Below are 25,440 nucleotides of genomic sequence, written 5' to 3'. Positions count from 1 at the left end.
GTGGTGGACCAGGAAATTTCCAGACAGAAAAAACCCTCCCTCACCATAGACCAAAGATTCTTTCTTTCTTTCTTTCTTTTTCCTTAAAGGATTGCATTTCCCTATCTCACTAGAAGTGAGAGGCTGGAAGTGTAGAGGCTACTCAGTGCCCAGTCCCACTCATTCTGTTAAATACTGGTGCTGTAACCGGTTTAGTTTCCAACTTGGGTTGGTTCACCTTTCCTTAGGCAACTTAGTAGACTCAAATGAATGCAAAACTAAGTGCAGATACTAGATCAGTTTAGACCATGGAAGCTCAGAATTCCTGGACTCAAATGATCCACCAGCTTTTACCTCTCCAGTAGCAGGTAAAAGTGGGTTTACATAAGTGAGCTACCATGTCCAGATGACTAATGTGGGAGGTTCTGCTCATCTTTGTATGGGCACTGAGAATTATTCTTTTTGGGGTGGGGGGTTACAAGGCAAATGGGGTTAAGTGGCTTGCCCAAGGCCACACAGCTAGGTAATTATTAAGTGTCTGAGACCGGATTTGAACCCAGGTGCTCCTGACTCCAAGGTCGGTGCTTTATCCACTGCGCCACCTAGCCACCCCAACTGAGAATTATTCTATGTGATTCCTCCCTCCTCACTATTTATTGAATTATTTTGAGTCAAGTAGCAATTATTTTGCTATTTGATTTATGGGTTTTGCCTGACCTATGGATTAGTGTAGGTACTGAAGGAGTAGTGGAGACAAAGTTTTCCCAAATAATGAACCAAAGTAATGTATGATTTAATAGTGGATGGGGATTGTTTTTGTTTAGTCATCTTTTTCAGTCAGGTCTGACTTTCCATGACCCCATTTGGGATTTTCTTGGCAAAGATACTAGAATGGTTTGCAGTTTCCTTCTCCAGCTCATTATACAGAGGAGGAAGCAGAGTTAAATAGGGTTAAGTGATTTATCCAGGGTCACATAGCTAGTAAGTGAATGAGTCTTCCTGACTCCAGTCCTCACTGCCCCACCTAGTTGCCCAGTGGATGGGGATATTATTCTCATCTAAAAGGTCTGAGTACAGTTGGGGAAAAATGTCTTCTTTCAAAACTCCTATTGCTTTAATATTTTAATTTCTCTTCTTTCAGGTTTTCCTTAGATCAGGTGAGGCCTAATAACATTTTAGAGATGTCATTTTCTTAAATGCTAGAGAGAAAAGGTCTAGAAAGCATTTATTTGGCAAAAAGGGAAGGGAGACATAATAGCTTTTAACAAAACAGCAGACTGTGCACACTTTGGCCACACATATACAAAAAATGAAATGATACAGTTTTTTGCAAGGCCCATGCACAAAGATAACACACAATTTCTTGAAGCATTCCATATTTTTGATGAAACTATAATAAACTGTTTTTAAACAATAGATAATTAAAACCTGTCTTAGTTATTATTATAGAGTCCCATCTTTTCCCCAGTAAGAGTAAATTTCTTTTGGAGTTAATTTTTAAAGAATTAGATGAATATCTAATTATATCTAGGAGTTACTACTTAAAAATAAGAATTGTGTTTGAATGTAGGTTGGTCTGAAAGTTTATATCATAATTTTAAGTACTGGAGGCTTTGTTGAATTCTGAGTCAGACATCCCATTCTTAATTTATATCTGCTCTAAACCAGACCTAGATTTAAAAAAAAAAACTTATTTAAGACAATGGGGTTAAGTGACTTGTCCAAAATCACACAGCTACATAATTGTAAAGTGTCTGAGGTAAAATTTGAACTCAGGTCCCCCTGACTCCAGGACTGGTGCACTATCCACCATACCATCTGGCCTCCTCATTAAGGTTCTCTCAGACCTAGGTTTTTAAATCCTTTTCAACTTCAGAATACCTTCCATTCTACCTTGACCTCAATCTAGAGAACCTACTTTCCTAATATATTACCTTGGTTAGTTCAAAGTTACTTATATCAAACCATAGCTACCCTCCCTAGAAATAAAACAAGATAGATTAGACGAGGAGGATAGGGAGCTTATTAAATCATAATCTGTGTTCTGGTAGGTCTAATTATTTGCTAATTCAGTAAATAAACTAATTCAGAAGCTCCATTTTGAAAGAATGTTATTGAAAAATTTCTGAAAACCAAGCAAACTCTGATTTCCCTTGATTGGGAGATTCTATAGTTTAAACCTCCCTCTAGGACAGCTTTCCAACCTTACCTCCCCTTGAAAGTTCTGACTTTATAAAATATTATTGACACTTTGTGTTTTTCACACTTGTTATTTCTAGTGGTATTTATTGTTGTTGTTTGGACATTTTAATTGTGTCAGATTCATGAAGATGATCTCTTTTGGCAGGGGAGGGGGTTTCTTGGTAGATACAGGAATGGTTTGCCATTTTCTTCCTCCAGTACATTTTACAAATAAGAAAACTGAGGCAAACAGGATTAAGTGACTCACCCAGTATCATTCAGTTAGTAAGTATCTGAGGCCAGGTTTGAACTTGGGTCTTCCTGATTCCAGGCCTGACAAATTATCCGATTAACTGCTCTTTCCAGTAGTAAAGTCTACTAACTAGCCTTGGAGTCAAGAAATCCTGGACTCATGTCCTGCCTGACACAAAATGGATATGTTACCCTGGGCAAGTCATTTAACCACTCATTGGCTCAGATCATCCTCTCAGACTATATGTTAAAAAAGGAGTTAGTGATCTACAGTGGTAGAGTGAATTTCTACACTAGGAGTTCTCTGTATCATTGAAATCAAAGGAAAAGAAAGAAAAAAAGAAAAATAATCTACTGATCCCATCCCTTTAAAACGGAACTTCTCATTAATAAAGAAAAAAGGCCAGATAAAACTGAGTAATCACCCCTGACAAGGTATTCAAGGGGAGCTGTAGTTCCCCTCTTCTCTACTGAGAGAAAGGAAGTACATTACATCATCTGCTCTCCAGAACCAAGAATTGTCTCAGAAATTAATCAGAGTTCCATCTAGGTCACTTTTAATAGAGTTTTTGTTTTACAAAAAAAAAAATAAATAAATGAAGTTGCCAAAAGTGAAAACCAGTTTAGGTTCAGTTGGATAGATTGTTGCTACTCATAACTTCATTCTTGAAGAGAACCAATGACATCAGGAGGTTGATGTCTTGAACTGAATGTGAATTGAATTTAAGTGAGTGCAATTTTTCATTCTTCTCCATAGTCTTCTGAGTACAGCGGCAAGACATAGGTCAGGACAGCTAGAGATGACCCCAAATGCAGTGGGAGACCATAGCCTTTTTAAATTAAGATCTTTCCTAGGTCTCAATTTGCCAGAAGCAACACACAGTCCAGTGATTTAAGGCTAGGTAAGAAATGAGGTCTAGTTTGACTACTCCAGAAAAAAAATCAATCTGGGAGGGCAATATCTTCAGAGTTTCTGGCCAGAACAGAAACAATTACTATTTACAGTCACTGTGAGTCATCAAACCCAAACAATGACCCAGTGAGATTTAGCATGAATCTATTATTGGCCAATTAGTGAGAGCCAGTGTGATTTGGGTTAAGGCATAGCCAAGTAGCTCAATTTGAATCCCTTATCTATACCTGGTTTTTCAGAGTTCTATTTCAAGAAATCATAAATGAAACCACATGGTAGAGAAGAGTTGGACAAAGTATTTTTTGTTCAAAGAAACTTGTTCATGACCATGTATGATATGATGAGGCAACTGTGAGTTGGTGAGGTCACCAACAGGGAAAAGGAATAGAAAAAAGAGAAGAGGGGCCTGGGCAAAGCCTACAGTTTGTGATCACGTCATATGTGAATGATGAATCATCAAAAGAGACTGAGATTGAGAAGTCATTTATATAGGAGTAGAACCCGGTAGGAATTGTGCCCCCAAAACCCAGAGAGGAGAGCTTAATCTGGGCAAAAAAGAATTTAAGAGGTCAGACACAATAGAGAGGTAGGAGAAGGTGAGGACTGAGAAGAACCATTAGATTTGGTGTTAAGGAGAATTGATAACTGGGGAAAGCAGTTTCAGTTGAACATGGATGTTAAAAACAGATTTCAGGGGGGAGGCTAGGTGGCACAGTGGATAGAGTACTGGTCCTGGAGTCAGGAGTACCTGAGTTCAAATCCGGCCTCAGACACTTAATAATTACCTAGCTGTGTGGTCTTGGGCAAGCCACTTAACCCCATTTGTCTTTCAAAAAACAAAAAATAAACCAGATTTCAGGGGGCTAAGAAGTGAATGTAAAGATAGGAAGTAGAACCACTGAAATCCCATAAGTGGAATTTTTCAAGGAGTTTGACTGAGAAAAGGAGGAGGAATATAGGACCATAGTTTGCAGAGACAGTAGAATCTTGAAGGTTTTTTTTGGAAATGAAAAGGGCTTGAATATGTTTGTAGGTGGCAAGAAGAGATTAAATGTTAGAGAGAAAGAAAGGATGATGATAATAGGGGTGATCTGATATAGATGAGATTGAATAGTATGCTCACAAGAATTGGTCTTGCTGAGGAGAGGAGCTGTCTCTTCGAAGACTGAAGTAAGAGAGGAAAGGGTGGGGGATGAAGTCAAGGATTGGAGAGAGATGAGGAGAAAAGAGAGAGTTTTCCATTGGACAACCTCAATTTTTTGAATAAAGTATGAAGTTATCAGATGAAAGTTTGGGAGAAGAATGTCATTAGAGGGTTAAGAAAGAAAGAGAAGGTTTTGAACAACCATTCTAGGTAGTGGAATGGAAAGAAGAAAGGAAAGGAGGGAGGGAAAAAACAGAAAAGGAAGGGAGAAACAAGCATTAAGTTCCTTTTGTATGCCAATACTTGACCTAAGCATTTTATCTCATTTGATCCTCACAACAAACCTGGGAGAAGGTATTTTTCTGTCTATCTGTCTATTTGTCTCTCTGTGTGTCTGTCTGTCTGTCTCTCTCTCTCTCTGTTTCTCACATGTTGTCTCTCTGATACAATATCAAGTAAAGCATTGTTTCATTTTTTTTCTTTGTATTTTATTGCCTAGTAGCACACCTACCACATAGTAGGTATTTAATAAATGCCTCCACCTTAGGTAATGGTGGGAAATTAGCACAATTTGACTCATTATTTTCCTTTTGCTTCAAATGATTACAAAAATTGATTAATCAGCAAACATTTATTAAATACTAATTGAATGTTTCAGCTCATTTAATGAGTCAAGTTGTGCTCGTGTTTCAGACATGACTGTCTGAAACTCTTAAGATCGCTCCTCTGTCTTGACCTTAGCTACAAATTAAATGTTTGCTTCATATAATGGTGTCCATTATCAGGAAGGAATAAAAGCTATCTACCATATATTCTCTGAGAGAATATTTTAAGAGACAAGGTAGCATAATGATAAGAGAGCTGATCTTGGAATCACAAAGATATGAGTTCAAGTTTCACTTGAGACAAATATTAGTTAGTCTATCTGGATCAAGACCTATACCCCCAGAGCTTCAGACCACTTTCTAAGACTTTGTGAGAGTGAGCAATTAATTTAACATAGGAAGCTTCTACATTAAATTCCTAAATTTCAGGCTTCCTGAGCTTTTCCCTACACAAAGCTAAATGAAGCCTCTGCAGATATTAAAGCTATAGATCCAACCAAAACAAATAAGGCAAGATCCAATGAAGTTTTCGATGGTAGATATTGAGGAGGGTCTTAAGTGAAGGTCTGTCTCTTTGGGGGGGAAAGGGGAAGAAAAGCCTAACTAGACAGGAAAGCAGGAAAGCCAGTAGAAGGCTTTTAGCCACAGTGCAGCCCGGGTCCTGACAACCTGAGAACAGCATAGGTCCAAGCAGCTAGATAGCAAGCCAGCAGAAAGGGTCCCAACCCCAAACAAGTCTAAACCCTGGAAACACTGGGGCAAAAGACAGGACTGGGTTGGGAACAAACACCACTGCATTGGCAGAACCAGGACATAAAGGAAGAAACAAACCTCTGCAAAAGAAACCACTGGACTGTAGCAACAAACCAGGAATCAGACCCCAGGCCCAGCATAAAAAACTTGGTACTCTACTCCCTATACCCTGGTAATAGAGCTTAAACAATCAAAATGAGCATAAAAACTAAAAGAGCACTCACTACAGAAAGGTACCATACTACTTCAGAACAAGGAAACAGTGAAAAATTATCTATGGATTCTATGAATTAGACTCAAATTCAAAAGCTCATAGAAGAGCTTAAAAAGGAATTTAAAAAAACAAAGAGAGGAAGAAGAAAAATGGAAAAAAGAAATGAGAGTCATGAAGGAAAATTATGAAAAATTGTCCAAAGAAATCAGTTCCTTTAAAAATAAAAATAATCAACTAGAAAAAGAATGTAACTTTTCAAAAAATAAAATTGACCAAATAGAAATGGAATGCAACTCAGCAAAGAGAAAAATTAACCAACTGAAAAAGGAAACATAAAAGCTAACTGAAGAAAATAAAACCCTTAAAATTAAAATTGGACAAATGGAAACCAATGAATCTACAAGACTATAAGATTCCATCAAAGTAAAAAAAGCTAAAAAAAAATTGAAGAAAAACAAATAACCTAGAAAATAGATCTAGAAGAGATAATTATTGAACTAGTGGAAAACCTAGATCAGAAAAAGAACCTGGAAAATATCTTTCAGAAAATCATCAGGGAAAACTATTCAAATCTGCTAGATCAAGAAGACAAAATAACCATTGAAAGAATATACAGAATTCTTCCAGAAAGAGATCCAGGGTAAAAACTCCAAGCCAAATTCTAGAATTGACAAAAAAAAAAAAAAAAAAAAGGAGAAAATACTGCAAGCAGCAAAAAAGAAAGCAATTTAAATACAAAGGAAGCACAATTACTCATATCCTGGACTTTTCAGCTTCAACACTGAAGGACTGGAGGACCTGAAATACCATATATTAGAGGGCAAAGGATATTGGATTACAACCAAGAATTTACTACCCTCCAAAATTTGACATATTCTGTCCCAGGAAAAGATGGATGCTCAATGAAGTAGAGGATTCCATAATTCCCTGATTAAAAAAACAGAACTGAACAGAAAATTCAGTCTCCAAATACAAGACTCAAGAGATGCATAAAAAAGATAAAGGGAAAGGGAAAAAAAACAAAAAACAAATGTTAGACAAGATAATCAAATTATATATATATTACCCTATAAAAAAAGATATAACATTTGTAACTCTTGAGAATTGTATTTGTCTTAGGATTGTTAAAGTGTCGAATATAATTGAAGAGATTGGATTTAGAGGATATGGGTATGGTTGGTTCTTGCCTTTTCATTGAGGAGGACCAAGATGATACCACTATGTTTGAGACAAAAAGCCCAGATGAAAAACTGGAGTGTTTACTTTAAACTTATGTGTCTCAGTTTTCTTTGGCCTAATTTAATTTTATCTTGCTCATAAAGCCCAGCTCTTTCTCTGATGAGGACATCCGATGCCAGAGTCTGTATCTCCCTGTTTGATTAAGGAGTTTTGGTTTTGATTTGCTCCTACAAAATGATACATTTACACCAACAAAACGAAAAAAAGTATATTTGATAAGGTGATTATAAAACAGGTAGAAATAAATCAGTTTTACAGCAAAAGTAACCAATAAATCCCAATATAACAAAAAGAAGAGGAAAAACCTACAGAACATATATATTAAGAAAGTAAACATCACCAATTGGGGGAGCTTCAACATCTGAATCAACAGTGGTGGGGGAGTCCCGACATACAGCCATCAGAGTCCCTATTGGGAAGGCCCCAGGCAGAGCGTCTTCTCCATGGATGAAATTCCAATTACCCAAGGGTCTAATTAGATCTTATATAGCTTGAGAACAAAGAAGGTTTCTTGCCAAGTTTTTGTGGAATAAAACTAAATTTTCCAGGTTGTCCAAGGAGGGAGCCACCCCTCCCCAAACCCCAAGAATTATGGTATTTACATTCAGGAATGGCTAGTTCCTGAAGAGATAGGCGATGTTAATCAAATACAGCCTTAAGAGTCTGGCCAGGACCAGTCAAGGACATTCAGTGGTTATTTTAAATGCTCAAGATGTTTTAAATATGTGCATGAGATCAATCCTGCTCATTTTCCCTCCCTGTACATCGGGGTGAATTGGGGATCAGTGATTCTCTGTATACCAGAGGTAAATTGAGGGTTAGTAATTCTCTAAACTAATAAGGCCATACCATGGAAAATCTTATATCCTATGTATTAACCATACATTCAGCCCTAAGATTAGACATGGCATAGGGAGTTAATTTCCTATAAATTTTCTTTATTCTGGCATATATGCATATATTACACAAGAATAATAAAAGGAGTAGTGCAGCAAACAATAGAAGAGGATGTACTAGTATGGAAAGAGACCTTTGAACTGAAGCTAATCTAAATAAAAAGTCATATCAATGATGATTAGTATCAATAGTTACAAGATGAGAGGCCTCAAGTAGTTTACCAGCAACTATATGGGTCTGTATTTCGTGTTCATTAAGAGCTCTTTCATTTTTCTCCAATAGTTTCTTTAGAGAATCAGAATCACTTAATATTTGTATAAGAGGTTCTAAGGACGGATATATATTTGGAAGAGGTAAAGATCTGGGTACCCAGTTAAGAGTTTCTTCATCCATTTGGTCAGGGGAAAAGTAAAGATCATCACCGTACCAGTGGAGATATGGAATGTTGGACAAGCAGCCTGAAAAAAAGGGCAGTCTGGTCAACAGAAGACAGATCAATTTGAATTTTAAAGGTAATACTTCATAGAACATAGAGAAATTAGACTGAGGGCATATTGTCAAATCACAGAGATTAGAGGAATGGTCCAAAAGACAGGACTCCATCTGTCGTGTAACCATTCCACACACTATTCCTGAATTACACACAATACAATCAGCTAAACTATGAGTTATATTCTTACCATCAAAATATTGCCCATTAATATGTGGAAATGCAAAGTAATCTTATAGCACATAAAAAATAACATGAAAATTACACATGGTCATAGGAGTATTGACTTTGAAATGAGTAATAGTACCTATATAGAAAGTACAATGAGGAGAGGTTACAGATGTTACAATCCAATGATCTCTAGGGAGATAGTTCCTAAAAGCATTTTCCGACAATTTGACATCAACTCATTGTAATAATCACTGAGCATTTTCCTTTTTTTTTATTAAAGATTTTATTTATTTTGAGTTTTACAATTTTTCCCCATCTTACTTCCCTCCCCCACCCCCACTCCCACAGAAAGCAATTTGTCAGTCTTTACATTGTTTCCATGGTACACATTGATCCAAATTGAGCGTGATGAGAGAGAAATCATATCCTAAAGGAAGAAACATAAAGTGTAAAAGATAACAAGATTAGACAATAAGATATCAGTGAGCATTTTCCTTTTGAAACAGCATATACATGTTTCCAGAGAACATTGAATCCAGTTGAATAGGGCAGAGATATTAGCATCAATATGCAAGCTAACTAAGGTAGAAGCATTAAAAACAATTAAAAATTGCTTTTCATATCCTAGGGTTAGTTGGTGGAGTAGGACCAACATGGGCAATCATTGAGCATTAATTGTTAAAGCCTGAGCGACATCCCATCCAGCACTGCACAGTCTGCTGGCCAAGGCCTCAAGATCTGCTGAATTTACTAAGCCCAAACCAGTTCTAGCCCCACCAAGTAAAGTATCATACCAAGCATGTTTTTCCCTTTTTCTAATACAAGTCTTTAGTATGGGGAAAGTGATATTATAATGCAACAAAAATTTTTGGAACTCTGAGATACATTAACATAGCTATGGGTACTCTAATAATTGAAGGAGGACTTTGTAATGGCTTTTGCCACCATAATAATTTAATACATTCTACATATGAATATTGATTTGTAATGTTGGTAGAATTAGCACACAAAAGGTATTTGTCCTGGTCCTTGGTAAGATTGAATGACAAAGTAGTTTCATGGGTAATTACCCATCTAGAATAGTTTTGTATGGCAGCATCGATGTGGGGAAATGTAGTCTGTGGGGTAGTAAATGGAATGGCCTTAAGGCAGCATGAGGTATTTACCCAAGAACATACGGTGAGATTCACTATGGGGGTATTACTTACCAATACAGTTCACACAGGGGGAAGGAACTTGCCAGAAAGTAGCATTTACAGTAGTCCAATTAACGACGTTGCACAGTTGGTTAGAAAGACAGGTGAAGCTATCTTGTTGTCTGGAAGCTGTGGAGTTCCTCCACCACAAATGGACGCGGGTGTGATTGAATCTCAGGAGGGTTCCAGGAGTCCATGAGGCTGATCCATGCAGAAGAAAACACAACAGGAGGCACCCTGATAAACATTTCATTCATGTAAAAACACTTGAGTTAATGGAACAGTATACCATTTATCACTCCCTGAATAACAGATTACAACAGTATTATCTTTACCTTCTGCATTAATTTCTGCAGCCTTAGGTGTCTCATGTAAATGTGTCTTTATCCAAACCTTAGGCCCTACTTTAATATTAGTCAAGCCAAAACCTCCACCGTGGATGGTACTGGAGGGTGACTCTTTGATCTGTTCCCATTCTACTTTTAAACATGGTATGATTATTAATTGACACACTCTTGCTCCTTTAAAAGCTATGAATATATTAGAGGGACTAAAATTATGAAGATAGCTCCTTGGTTTCTCCTCTATAATCACTATCTATAACCCCACCACCACCACTTGTACATTTTGAATAGCAATATTTGATCTAGTGATTTACTGACCATAATATCCTTTAAGAGGTCAGTTTCTTTGCCTTAAAAATGTGACCCATTATCACTGTATTTGCATAGGAGAACCATAATATAAAGTTATAACATCTAATGTTTTACAGGTGTTCTTTTGAATAGCTCTTCTGTAGGTGCAGGTCATGAGTACTCCAGAATAGGTGTTTATGCAGGTGCAGGCATATTGACACCCTTGACTAAAAGGCAAAAGACCAATATAATCAATTTGCCAAATTTGGGCAGGCAGAATGCCCCTTCCTATTTCCCCAATAATAGTGTTGAGAATGGGTCTTTCTTTAAATAATTGACATTGGGTACATTGATTACTTGTCCTAATAGTGAAAGGAGAATTGATATGCCCCAAGCAAGGGCCCACCTGTGAGAGGCTTGGGGTACTAGATGTCCTGCAGTTATATGGAGCTGTCTGGCCAAATTCAATAAATCTTCAGGTTCCTCAGTTTCTTTAGGAGCAACTTGTGTGATTCCAATCTTTGCCAATCCATCTACATATGCATTGTACTCATTCCAGAGTGTCTACACTGGCATGGGCAGCTACATGAAAGACAGAGACACTAGTATACTTGATCCAATCCCATATTTTTTCCACATTTCATGATCCCAAACTTGTTTCCCATGAAGATCCCAATTTTTTTGCATGCTAAAAAAAGTTAATAAATATTTTTATTAGGTAGAGTAAGTATTTTATCCCATAGAAAATAAAGTTAAGACAGAGTACTCACAGACATGCATAAACAATTACAGAAGCAGATATTATTCTGAAGTAGAACAATTCCCTCAGCCCTCTTCTTACACTTGGACTACAATCTTGGAGTCACCTTATACTTTTCACTTATTCACTCCACATAGCAAGTAAGTTGTCTAAACATATAATATTTTTCCCAGTTGTCCCTTTCTGTCCACTCATGTAACCTACCCTAGTTCAAGGTCTCATCAGTTCATCTGGATGGACTGTTGCAATAGCCTACTAATTAATGCTTCTAACTTGTCTCTCTTTGCTCCCACTCTCCAACGCATTCCTCACACAGCTGCCAAGGTGATTTTTCCTAAATTCCAGGTTTGGCAATGTCACCTTTGTTCTTGTTAAAATGCAGTGTTATTACCTCTGGGATTAAATGTAAACTCTTTTGTTATTTAAAGTCCTTCACAACCTATCCTTAACTTACCTTTCCAGTTTTTGGTACATTTCATGAAAGCCAAACTGGTCTTCTCACTGCTGCTCGTAATTGGTAGCATCCTATCTCCTGTCTCCATATCTTCCCCTTGGTTGTCCCTTGGATCTAATGTGCACTATCTCCTCACCTTAATCTCAAATTTCCTTCAAGACTTACTTCAAGTACCACCTTCTCCATCATCTCCTCAAATGCTAGTGCTTCCTTTCCAAATCACTTTGCATCTTTTTATTTATATCTATTTGTATACATGTTATCTCCTCAAAATAGAAGATAAGCTACTTGAGGGGAGAAATTAGATCACTTTTTTGTATTTGTCTTCCTAATGCTTTGCAAAGTGCTCTACACAAAATGGATGCTTGATGAATTCTTATTGATTGGTTGAGTCATATTTCTTTCTTTTAAAACTTTATTTTTGTTTTTACAGTAGACCTCAAAGGCAGAGGCGAGAAGTACGTGAGGAGACACACAAGCAAGGAAGGTAGGATTTGTTCATTCAATATTTATTAATCAATCTAGCATTTATTGAATGCGTACTGTGTATCAAGTACTGTGCTAGGTGCTGTGACCCAAGTACAAAGAATGAAATGTTCTCAACTTGCATTCCAATGGGAGGAGACAAGTACGGAAGGAAAAGAATCTGGCATTGTCTAACATGTTATCTTAAATTTGGGGAAAGCAGAATTTTAAAGGTTCAGAGGAAAGATAGGTAAGATGATCCCTTGAATTCAAATGCTTAAGCAAAGCCATCTTAAGATACTCAAGCATGAAATTCTGAAGAAAGGAAAAGGAAACAATTATCATGGGAAGGAAAAATAGGATTTATCTGAACAGAGTAATACAGATGCACAATTTAGATTTTTTAAAAAAAACAATATAAGGAAGATGGAAGCAAGGCTGGATAACAGAGGATGAATAGTGTGTGACATTGCCCTCTAAAAGTAATGTCAGGAAAAAGAAAACTCAGAATGGGTTCTATTGAGGAAATCTACAGATAAGAAAAAAAAATAATGTTTAAAAGCTATGTTGAGAGGACGAAAGAAAAAGAGTCCTAAAGAAAGGGCTAAGATCTTTACTTGGAATGGATGGAAATAACTGATATTGGGGCAGAACTGCTCATCTTTTATTTTATTTCCATTTTCTCTGCAAAGGAAAAAGACCCTCACATTGTAAATGACAGAGAAAAAAAATTACCAATAGGGAGTTGATAACCAAGATAATTAAAAAGATAGTAAGGTAGCACCTAAAATTTAGGTATTCCAGCAATCTCACCAATTCTAAGTCTTCAGGACCTGAGCATGTTAGATTGCTGGTTTCAAAGAACAATTTTGAATTGTTCGATGCCAATGTGGTAGAGGCATCCAATGGAGTATTCCAAGGATCTGTGCTTGACCCTATGCTGTAAAAAACATTTTTTTTACTGATGACTTGGAGATAGACATGGGTAGTATACTCATAAAAATCTATAGATGAAACAAGGCTGATGGTGATTGCTAATAGAGTCAGGATCCAAAGGGATCTTGAGGGGCAGCTAGGTGGCACAGTGGATAGAGCACCGGCCCTGGAGTCAGGAGGACCTGAGTTCAAATCAGGCCTCAGATACTTAAAAATTACCTAGCTGTGTGACCTTGGGCAAGTCACTTAACCCCACTTGCCTTGCAAAAAAAAATAAAGTCTCTCTAAAGGACCTTAATAAGCTAGAGATTGGGCTAATAAGATGAAATTCAATAGGATTGGAAATAAAGTCATTCACTTGGGTATAAATGGGGAAACAGAGAAATTCAGGTCCTATCACAGTATGTTATAGTTGGAATTCATTGAGTGAATGATTTGGACTAGATGGACAATAATGTCCCTAAAAACTTTGAAATTCTGTGATTGTGAACTGATGTTGGTTGCTCTGATTCTCACTGAGTATATAGTTCACATAAAGGATTAGATAAAGGAGATGGATTGGGGCAGAACTGAAATTAGAAAGCAATGGGAGTCTGAAGATGGGTCAGATAAAATTTCTGAGAATACTAGTCTGGCGAACTGAATTTTAGGATATGAAGCAATGAAAACCATCTCCTATGGTGTGTATAAATTGTATATAAATTATTGTTTTGACTCCTATAAGGTCAGACAACTCCTATGAAGCTGCCTAGACAAATTCCTGAAATGTCGATGTCTCTTGAAGCAGTAGATGACTTCTGTACCTTCACTCTCTACCATTCCCAAAGTGCAAAAAGAGGCAGGTTACATCTACCACAATCCAAACAACTGGGGGAGGATGGATTTTAATATTATAAGAATTATACTTTGATTCAAAGGGGATCTCTCTCAGAATCTCTGAATCAGAACTATCTTATGGAGGAAGTATTTACCTGGTGTTGGCATGAGAAAAGGAGGAGAGGAAAGAAAAGGAGAAAGGAAAGAAAGCCAACAGGGAGGGGAGAAAAGGACAAAAAGGGAACAGAAGAGAAGAAAAGTAGGGAGAAAGAAAGGTAGAGGGAAGCAAGACAAATAATGAAAGAAAGAGAAAGAAAATGTGTGGTTCGAATGCCACTTAAATAAATTTCAAAGATTTCTCAAGGTATGAAGAAAAAAAGCTTTATTATGATTTTCAAGAATTGGACCCCTACTCAACTATGGGAGATGGGAGAGTAAAAGGGTAACATGAAACAAGAGCAACAGAGAATATATGTGGTTCCTAACTTGACCCCCCCACCACCACTGACCCATCCTCATTAGTTAAGAATGTGGTCTTTACAATCTAAGCATGTAAACTAATCCAGAGACATATGTATTCTTCCCAAAGACTCAGTAGATAAGGAACAAAAGTCAGTTTGCTCTTTACATTCCAGTCCTGGTAACATTCACTGATGTCCCAAATGTTGTTTGTCAAGGGGGGAGGGGCACATAGTTCAACTATTTTCTAATCTATAATATTCTACTGAAGAAATCTCAGACTTTATCCCACTCAACCCCTCCTCTTTATTTTGATGAGATTTCTTCAAATTTCTGTAATATAAACTCACATTGCTGGTCCATCTGATCATCATCCTCATGATTTATGTTGTTAAAAGGAATCCATCCCTGTCCCTTTAGGATCAACATTTTTGTGTGGTTGGAAGTGATTGTCACCATTTTATTAAAACTACCTGAGGGGCAGCTAGGTGGCGCACTGGCCCTGAAGTCAGGAGTACTTGAGTTCAAATCTGGCCTCAGACACTTAATAATTACCTAGCAGTGTGGCCTTGCACAAGCCACTTAACCCCATTTGCCTTGCAAAAACAAAAACAAACAAAAAAAAACAACTAAAATAAAAACAAAAACAAAAACAAAACTACCTGAGCAACCTTGATCAGCCAAAAGATCTAGGGCCCTAGCTGTTTGATTAGTAATAATTTCTACAATTCCTGGAGCTTAATTATTCTGTTCAGCATATAGATATGGGTCCTATATCCCCAGCTTCCATCCTGTGCTCAGGTAGTAGGCCCTTATGTCTAGATAGCAACTCTCTGACCAATACTTTGGACAACTGGGTGTAGGCAGTAGTCCTACAAATAATGGCCCTCTAGTGCTAGTTGGTCTTCCAGGAATACAGTTTATAATACTATTCCTTCTTACTTCCAAGGGGCCCTCTTAAACAGACCATATAATCATCATGATAATAGGTTCATTTCCAAAGTTGCTGTACCTCCTTCCACTGGCAAGTTTTTGTACTAATCTCTTTAGATAGGTCTTCCTGGCTCCAAAACTGATCAAAATAATCCCTTATTTTGTGTCATTGTACCAACCCCCCAAATAGCTAATATACCTAGTGATGTTTCTTAAATTATTTTTCTTGCAAATAACCATTTCAGCACTTTTCTTCCAAGTCCATATTAATTCATAATCACAGTTTCCCCTTAACAAATTCCTGTTTGCACATCTTTACAAGGGATCCAGGTACCATCATTAATCTCACATGAATCTGAGGTCACCTATTTCTAAGTTGTACAGTCCAGAATATATGTACCCTGCTTCTGGACATGTCCAGACATTTGCTATTCCCCAGGAAAATATTCTGGCCAGATTTGTATAAATAATAGTCACCCTGAACTGACTCAGTCACATGCCACCAGTGTCTCTCGCCTCTGGATCAGAATCCTGTACCACAGTACCTCTGACCTGGGACTGAAAGTCTAGGCCGGACCCAGGGGTACTGCCACCCAAGGCCAATTCTCAAACTGCTGTGAACTACTGCAAGTCCAACAGTTAACCACACCAAAAGACTGGGCATTGACTTCTGTCAGCTAGATTCTTCTCCCACCTTTACTGATATTCCGTTGTCTAAATCAGAGATAGGACTCTCCCTAGACAGGATATACAGACTCATGTGATATAATCATGTTGCCACCCAATAATCTCTCTTTCTCTCTCAATGGAGAACATTTTCACCCTGCCTCAGCCATACTGAGAAGCTGCCCCCTTCAGCTGCACATCCCTGTCACCTAACATCTTTAGCCCATTGGTTTCCTTGGCTCCAAGAACATTTACCCAGTAGCATTTCCTGTTGCTGACCATCCGGGTATCTGACATAAAAAAATTGATCACAATCCCATGATCTAAAATAGTTGTTTTACCTAATTAGAGCTTCCAATGAATACAATTCACTAAATTCCAATTATAATCTTAATGGAGTCTCAATTAATGAAACTCCTACCTAAAGCTCCAAGTATCTTTCCTGGATCTTTGCCTAAAACCAGATATTCTAACTATGATTGGTCCTACAGGCCTCATCTCCTACCTCTTACTAGAGACATCCTTTTGTCTGAAATCATATCTATTCTATCTCTGTATAAAGATGGTATATCAAATTCCCCTTGGCTAGAGAGAAACCTCCTTCTAGCCTGTTGTATTTTAAAACCAATTAATACTTCCTTTGTCCAGGAGAATGCACGGAAAAATCTCAAATTATCTTGTGTTTATCTTTCTTACATTACATAGTACTTTTACTTCGAAGCAAACAACCAGCTTTGGAATATATATACAAAATATATACAACATATATATATATATATATATGTATATATATAATATATTTGGATATATATAATATATTTGGAATATATAAATATATAATATATATAAAATATTCCCAATTCACATATATAGCTAGAAACTTCTATATATAAACTTGTTTAGCTACTAGCTATCCTCAACATACAAATGGTTACTTTTGTTTTGGCAAGGCAATTGGGGCTAAGTGACTTGTCCAAGGTCACACAGCTAGGTAATCACTAAGTGTCTGAGGTCCAATTTGAATTCAGGTCTCCTGACTCCAGGGCCTAGTGTTCTGTCCTCTGCACCACATAGCTGCTCCCTAACATACAAACTACTTTTCAAAATTCTTTAAAACCATTAGAACATCTTAGGTAGCTTTTTATTTCCAACAAATGTTATTAATTTCATTATAATAGAACAGCAATAAGAGTAACACACAAATTACTAGATTGTACAAAGCAATCCTTCCATTATTACATTATTCATGGACCCACAGATCTATCCCAGAAAGGGTAATACTTTGATACTTCCCTTATTGCCCTTCAAAACAATAACACATTAATCCCAGGCACTAACAATACAGTATTTAAAGAACATATTCACAATAGATAACTAAATATTGCAAATATAATCCTTTTGCAGTTACAAAAGAATATCACATGACTGGTAAATACATCTTATTCATCAATAAGTTACCTTACAGCATCAGTCAGAGCCCCCATATCAGACATCTGCAGTTACCAAGAGTCCACATTCTTGACTTCTTTAAAATTAAACATACATTGTTAATATACATTAATCATAAGGTTCTTATTTAAACATCTCATTTCCCTTAGAACAAGAGCAAATTTAATATCCATGATTTTTATACTTTTGTCTTTCAGATCTCTTTGCTCAGATTCTCATAATCCAATCTCATATATATGATACATTTAAAACCCCAATCAATAACAGCTAAATTTCCCAACACTTTATTTTGATAAAAACTTTAGAGTGCCTTATACTGAGAATCCAACGCTCACATTCAAAAGCTCTATCCAAAATAAAAATACAACTGTTAGCATTATTAGGCTTAACATAAAACGAATCAGAATTTTGGGGTTTTTTTCCCAAAAGAAATCAGTAAACACCTCTGATAACATAGCTATTTCTCATCTTAGTAACACAATACCACTTTTAACCCAAAGGTGTTACAATAAAGTTTAAAAATCCCAAACCCCCTTCTTGCAAAAGTTACAATAGTGTTAAAATAGTTTATAATCCCAAACTAATTTAACAATCTAGAAATTTAATTCCTCCCATTCTGTACAAATTTTGTCAGAATGTTATAACACTAGTACCCCTTTTAAAATCCTTAGAGTGCTTCCCAAAACTCTAGTTCAGAAACCTTAAGAACAATGAGAGTCATCACTCAGGCCACATGGCCAGAGCAGATATTCATTAAACATGATTTCCTTTCAAAAATCATGTCTCTTAACCACTGGATCTTAGATATGGATAGATAGATAGATAGATAGATAGAGAGAGAAAGAGAGAGAGAGAGAGAGAGAGAGAGATGATAGAGATAGAGATAGAGATAGAGAGCTAGAGGTAGAGCTAGAGCTAGAGCTAGAGCTAGATAGAGATAGAGATAGAGATAGAGATAGAGATAGAGATAGAGATAGAGATAGAGATAGAGATAGAGATAGAGATAGATGATATAGATTTCCCAATCACATATCCCACCTGTGGAGGGTTCTCTTTCTCTTTAAAATCCCCCCTCCCTCTGTGGGTGGGTGGAGCATTTAGGTAGACTCAGTCTAGGGTTCAAGTATTAACAAGCTGGTGGATGGGATCAACGCCATGTATTCAACCCACTACCCTCTTCCCCCAACCCAGGGAGAAAGCATGGGATCTTTCCCAGAAACTCATAAGGATAAATCTTCCCTTCTATAACTTCTCAATCTTTCCCTTAAAGGGTCTTTCTTATCTTAAACTTCTTCTAAACTCTCCCCAAATCACAGCTTTTTTTTTTCCTTTAAGAATCTTCCTCCCCTTTTCCCTTTACCTCTACACACCAGAAAAGCTACCACCGGCTCAGTGAGGAAGGGGCTGAATTCCACATGGGGGCTGCTGCACAACTACTTCCCCTCTTAGAATGATTTGTAAACCACTTTACAAAGTTCACAAAATCCATCTTTGGTATACAAAGTCAAACCTGTTCAAATCTTCTGTCTTACAAGCTTTTACCAAGTTCCATACTTAATGGTTCAAAAACCCCAATTGTCTCTGTCTGGATTTTCTTTCCATTGCTTTCTAAACCTCTGACCCAGACTATACAACTCATAGTTTCCCTCAATATACTGTTCCATCATTCCTTTTCATTAGCTCTTCTTGACTTTAATTCATACTATTCTGAACTAGAATCCCATATCTTATACACCTATATAAATCACAGATACAATTCCACTTTTCACAATACATTTTCCATTCCAAGGTTTTAATATTTAACACTTCTGAATTATAGCTGCTAAAACCCTAGAGAAGGTAAACAGTCATTCAAAAATCCCTTAGACTGATTAAAATATTCCTGCCACCCCTTCTTCAAATAGAGTAAGTGAATAACTTTTATAAAGGGACAATCCTTTCTTGGTGTGGGGGTTGATCTTCTGTTCTTAAATCCTTACATATCCCATAATTTTCTGTAATAACTATCAGAATCTATAATGATAAACTCCTGGAGCTCTAATGTTACCATATCATTCTGGAAAAAAGATTAACTATTTAGTTTCCCCTATACTGGCATATCTTGGTAACCACATTATATACTTTTAGGATTCAAAGGACAGCAATTTAAATGAGGCAACCCAAGGAAGTCTTTAGGGGAACTTGCTGCCTCCCCCTTTTCCCCTGTTTAACAAATCACACAAGTAAATAGACAATCTAAACACATAAAGACACAAGAGTCACAAACACAGATCACACAAACAACAGAATTTTCCAAACTTACAATTTCAACATATATCAACAAACACAGGCCAATGGGCAAATTCCTGATGTCTCAGGAATGCCATGAGGGGAGATTTCAGCATCACATCCAACAATCTCTCCCTCCCAAAGGCAGACCAAATGTGTTCCTTCTATATCTTTATTTCCCCATACAAGATAACAATACTTAATCATTTTCTTCTTACTTTTCCCTTTATATTTTAGACTTATTTACCTTATTTACCATGGGGGAAGGCTTAGGACAGGGCCCTTCCCATTTTAAATATTGACAGAGACCTCTCAGGATCAAGTGCCTTTAGATTCAAGTCTCTTACTCCCAAACCAGAAGGGGTTACCCCTAACCTTCAGTCACCCAAATGGAACCCCTTGGAATCTAGTGCCTTCAGATTCCAAGGTCTAGGCTTACCCTCTTTTTGGGTCTCTGTGCACAAAAAATGCCGACTGCTTTTCATCCTCACTGACCAGTCAGGTTTTTGCCTTGGATTTGCTCTTCTCTTCCTACCAAGTCTCTCCACTTCAGGTCACTTGCACAGAGGGGGAACCAAGACACCCAGAAAATGGCAAACTGCTGAATTTGGGCAGGGGCACCTTTTTGCTGAGTTCTGAGAACACATGGTGCCCAATGGGCATGCAATTCTGCAACAAGCACCCAAACTGTATGGGATGAATGCCACTTAAATAAATTTCATAGATTTCTCAAGGTATGAAGAGAAGAAGCTTTATTATGATTCTCAAGAATCAGACCCCTTACTCAACTATGGGAGATGGGAGAGTAGTAAAAGGGTAACAAGAGACATGAGAATATATGTGGTTCCTAATCCAAACACCCCCCCCCCCCCACTGACCCATCTTCATTAAGAATGTGGTCTTTACAATCTAAGCACTTAAGCTAATCCAAACAGAGATATGTCTCCTTCCTGAAGACTCAGTAGATAAGGAACAAAAGTCAGTTTGCTCTTTACATTCAGATCCTAATAACATTCACTGATATCCCAAAAGTTGTCAGGGAACAAGGGGCACATAGTTCAACTATTTTCTGATCTATAATATTCTGCTGAAGAAATCTCAGACTTTATCCCACTCAAAAGGAAGGGAAGGGATCTGAGGACACAAGGGAAAGAAAAAAAGAAATGGAAAAAAAAGAAAAATAGGGAAGGGAAAGAGGACAGGTATAAAGGAGGAAGGCAAGGGAAGAAGGAAGAAGAAAGGAAGGACTGGTCTTTTAAAAAATGTTGCCCTCATACGCCACCCCTACCATACCCACTACCCCTGCCCCAGAGGATTTAGAGAAACGGAAATGGAATATGCTAGATGGGAAGAAAATCTTTCATTTACTTTTGATCCACTATCAGAAAAGGGATTATTACTCAAAGAAACAGAACTATTTTCCTCTTGTGCTAGAGAAGTCTCAGGAGAAGTGAGACATTCTTGAAAGGGGGTTGGGGGGAAGTGGTACCCAAGGGTAGATGATACCGCTGTCATTTCAGCAGTCACTGGAGTAAACCTGCCTTAATCCACCTCCAAAGAGAATGTCTGAGGGTAATGATTAGAGGGGTATCTGCACATTTAAGCCATTTGGGAGAAAACTGATACCAGATAGCGATTTTTCCTATCTCTCATCCTCCATCCCTGTCCTGTCCAAGAGAGTTATGTTAAATACAAAGCTCACTAATTCTTAGTTCACTTACATTTCTATTCAATTAGTCTTGAAAGCAAGCATAAAATAAGTATTATCAAATGAAATATAGGACTTTCTGGTTTGCATGTATTTCATTACTGAAAAAGGAATTCAAAGAAAGAAGCAATGGCTCTCAGGTTATATATACAGAGAGAATAAGAGTAGAGTTAAGAGGATATTCTCTTAAGAGCAGGATCTTCCCTTGGGGGGGGGGGGTTCTTCTGGAACTGAGAGAATCTTGTTGTTTTATGTTTCATAATTTCCCCAAATCAGGAACGAGATTAAATGAATCCAGTCATTCTAGGCAAAAGACTGAGTCATGAGGGGTGGGAGTTTTGGAGAATAATAGAAGCAAAAGGAAGCTCCTTCAGGTATATTTCTCCTCTCTTGTTCTCTGCACATGGTCAGAAACAAAGGGCAGAGACCACAGAGAAAGTAGAAGGAGATAGAGTATGGTTAGAAAAAAGAAGCTCTGTCTACTTGAGGATAGGAGCTAGAGAGAGGGAGTGGATGATTTTCCTATTCATTCAAACACTTCTATAACCCAGACATCACAATTTAAAAACACAGTCTTCATAAACTACACTACTGAAAACAAAGGGAATGAGTGACTCTATGTTTTCTGTATAGCTCAATATTGAAACGAAGCCCTGACATCACCAAATCGCCACTGACAAAATCTGAACAACTTCTGAGAATAGATGACCATGACTTCAGTATGAGGCCTGGCTTTGGAGGTATGAAGCATATGCCTTTGTTGCTTATCTTTTATCTGCCTGCCATTGGTGGAGAAATTAAGCAAATATGTAATGGGAAGGGAGGGGCAGCTAAGTGGGGATAGGGTGCCAGACCTGGAAAAAAGGAGGTACTGAGTTCAAATTTTACCTCATTCACTAGTTATGTGACTTAGGCAAGTCACTTAATCCCAATTGCTTATAAACAAACAAATAAAAAGTTTTCTTTTCTCAAATTATGACTTTCTGCTGTAGCAAGAATCCACTGAGCATGTGCTGACTGCCTTCCTATAAGTTATGTGCTATCAGGTGGGGCTATCATGTGCTCACTCATCTACTCTCTGATTAGTTTTATTTATTTTGTTACATATTTTCCAATTGAATGTAAAAATTTTAGTAATAATTTTTAACAATTTTGAGTTCAAAATTCTCCCACCCTTCTGCCCCTCTCCCCTCCTTGAGAAGGCAAGAAATTTAATTTCAATTTACATGTGAAATCATGCAAAACATATTTCTACTTTAACAATGTTGCAAAAGAAAACACAAACAAAACAAAATGATAGAGATAAATAAATTTTTCAAAAGGGATGCTTCAATCTGTATTGAGTTCATCAATTCTCTCTCTCTGGAAGTGGATTGGAATTGTCTTAGCTTATTGTACTGATTAGAGTAGCTGCATCTTTCACAACTGATCATCATTAATATTACTGTAATTGTGTGTCATGTTCTCTTTGTTCTGCTCATTTCACTTAGCATGAGTTCATATAAGCCACCCCCCAGCCTTTTCTGAAATCATCTTGATTGTCATTTCTTATATGCACAATAGTATTCCTTTATAATTATATATCACAATTTGTTCAGCCATTCCTCAGTGGATGGACAATCTCTCAATTTCCAATTCTTTGCTACCACAAAAAAAGCATTGCAATAAATATATTTGTACAAATAGATCCTTTTCCCTTTTCTTGGATCTCTTTGGGAGATAGACCTAGTAATGGTACTGCTGGGTCAAAAGGTATGTACAGTTTTATAACATTTTGAGTATAATTGCTTTGCAATTTTCCATCTGTCCTAACTCTGACTTCTAATGATGAAACATCACAGTTCAGGAAAGAATGACTGGACAATTGTAATCCAAAATATTCCAAGGGAAGGCAGAAGAAAAAGACCCCACTATAATCCCTGTAGACTATTGAACAGGTTACTGGTGCTGTGGAAAGAGTATTTGCTATGAACTTAGAAGGCCTGGGTTCAAATCTCCTTCCCTTCAATCTCTTTCTAACTACCTGTATGATTTTGCACAAGTCACCAAATTTCCCTGGGCTTCAATTTCCTCATCTATAAAATATAAAGGTTGAATTAGAAGGCTGTTAGGGTCCTTTTCAGCTCTAAATCTATGATTCTATAACTAAATCCTTCATCTGGGAGCCTGAAACAGGAGCTGTGTATGTATTATTTAAGGCAGAATTTGATCTGCTTAGTTTAATTAAATGGGGGTGGTGGTGGAGTGGTAAAGTTCTATAGCAAATAATTGGCTAGAGACCAGTGTTGGCAAAATTCTCTTAGTTCAGGCTGCAGACAGTTTTGTTAGAGCTCATGTTTACCAGATGATTTTACCCAGGACAGTTGTCTTATTTTGTCTGTCACCATGGTTCAGATCAGGGGGAACTAGACGATAAAATGGATAGTTCATTGGGGCTGAAGTCAGAAAGACCTCAGTTCAAATTTGACCTCTGGCATTTACTAACCTAGTTTATCTCAGTTTCTTCATCTGGAAAAATAAGCTGGAGGAGGAAATGGCAAACAAAATAAGTATCTTTGCTAAGAAAACCCCATGTGGACATGACTGAAATAACTGAACAACAATAATTTATTCAGGTCTCTTCACTCCTTCAAAGATCCCTGTCTTTGTGGGAGTTCTAATTGTTAGCACTCCCAGGGTTTTTCTATTTTATTGCTACCCTTTATATATCTTGCCACTGGACCCAGATGGCTTGGGAGGAGAAACTAAGGCTGGTGAGTTTGTACAGCTATCTCTCACTTAAATCCGATTTACATGTATGTTATGGCATAAACTCCCTCCTGTCATATTCCTCCTCTCTGATAATGAAGGACAAACAAACAATCTATCCTTTAAGGATTAAGTAGGGAGAAAATTTATTGGATATATATATATATATATATATATATACATATATGCATACATATGTGTATGTATATCGATAGATAGACAGACAGACAGACAGACAGACAGACAGACAGACAGATAGATAGATAGATAGATAGATAGATAGATAGATAGATAGATAGATAGATATTGGATTCTCTAAAATCCAAGAGGCAAGGAAAATGAAGTTATTCCGAACTTCAAGTGACTGAGTGGATTACTTGATTAATTCCTACTTCAGTTCCATCTTGCTTTCTTCAGTAATTTAAGAAAAATGCCTTAAACTTAAGAGAAAGATTTGCCTAGTAAATAGTCTAAAAGTTGAGACCCCTACCCACACAATCCCCAATGGGTTTGCCCAATGGATTCTTGGTCATTTACTAGAAAGTGCTATCCTATTATGTCTAGGCTGATTTCTGATGTTTAAGAACTAGCTTATGAGATCATAAATTTAAAGAAAAAAGTCAAATTTAGAGATAAAAGTTAGAGGTTGTCAAGTCAAACTCCCTCAGTTTAGAAATTAAGTAATTGAAGCTCAAAGCAGTAGTAATAATAATAATATTAATATTTATAATAATGATGATTGAATAATAGATTTAGAACTTGAAGGGACATCTAGTTCAGGGGTTATTAACTTGACATCTGTGAAATTTAAAAAATTTATAATTATATTTCAATATTCTTTTGAAATCTTATGTATATTATTTTATGAATTTAAAAAATATTACCCTAAGGGGCATTGGTTTTACCATGCCCTTTTACAGATAAGGAAACTTAGAATCAAGTAATTTAAATGAGTTGCCCAAAGTCACAAAGGAAAAGTTAAGTATAAAAGGTCAGATTTGAATACAAATCCTCTAACTCTAGAGAACAAAATACTACATCTGATGTACTATTAAGAAACTGAAGCCCAGAGATGTTCAGTGCTTGACTAAGTTCACACAGATAAAAAG

General features: G+C 37.0%; 1 protein-coding gene and 1 non-coding gene across 3 annotated transcripts in view; both read left to right on the top strand.

Annotated features, from left to right (window-relative positions):
- GABRR1 (gamma-aminobutyric acid type A receptor subunit rho1) overlaps positions 1 to 25,440 on the top strand; it is a 118,674-nt gene that overhangs the window by 60,851 nt on the left and 32,383 nt on the right. For both annotated transcript variants that reach the window (XM_074187137.1, XM_074187136.1), the window contains exons 2-3: positions 12,317 to 12,370; positions 22,217 to 22,323. In XM_074187137.1, coding sequence (XP_074043238.1) covers positions 12,317 to 12,370; positions 22,217 to 22,323 — 161 coding nt within the window. The remainder of the gene's footprint in view (positions 1 to 12,316; positions 12,371 to 22,216; positions 22,324 to 25,440) is intronic.
- Positions 1,259 to 1,362, top strand: LOC141490302 (U6 spliceosomal RNA). Its single transcript, XR_012469144.1, has one exon. It is a non-coding gene; the product is annotated as a U6 spliceosomal RNA (small nuclear RNA).

The sequence above is a fragment of the Macrotis lagotis genome, chromosome 5 (genome assembly GCF_037893015.1).
Source record: "Macrotis lagotis isolate mMagLag1 chromosome 5, bilby.v1.9.chrom.fasta, whole genome shotgun sequence".
NCBI classification, from domain to species: domain Eukaryota; kingdom Metazoa; phylum Chordata; class Mammalia; order Peramelemorphia; family Peramelidae; genus Macrotis; species Macrotis lagotis.
The sequence above is the reverse complement of the archived record's forward strand: the minus strand, read 5'-3'. Positions and strand labels throughout refer to the sequence as shown.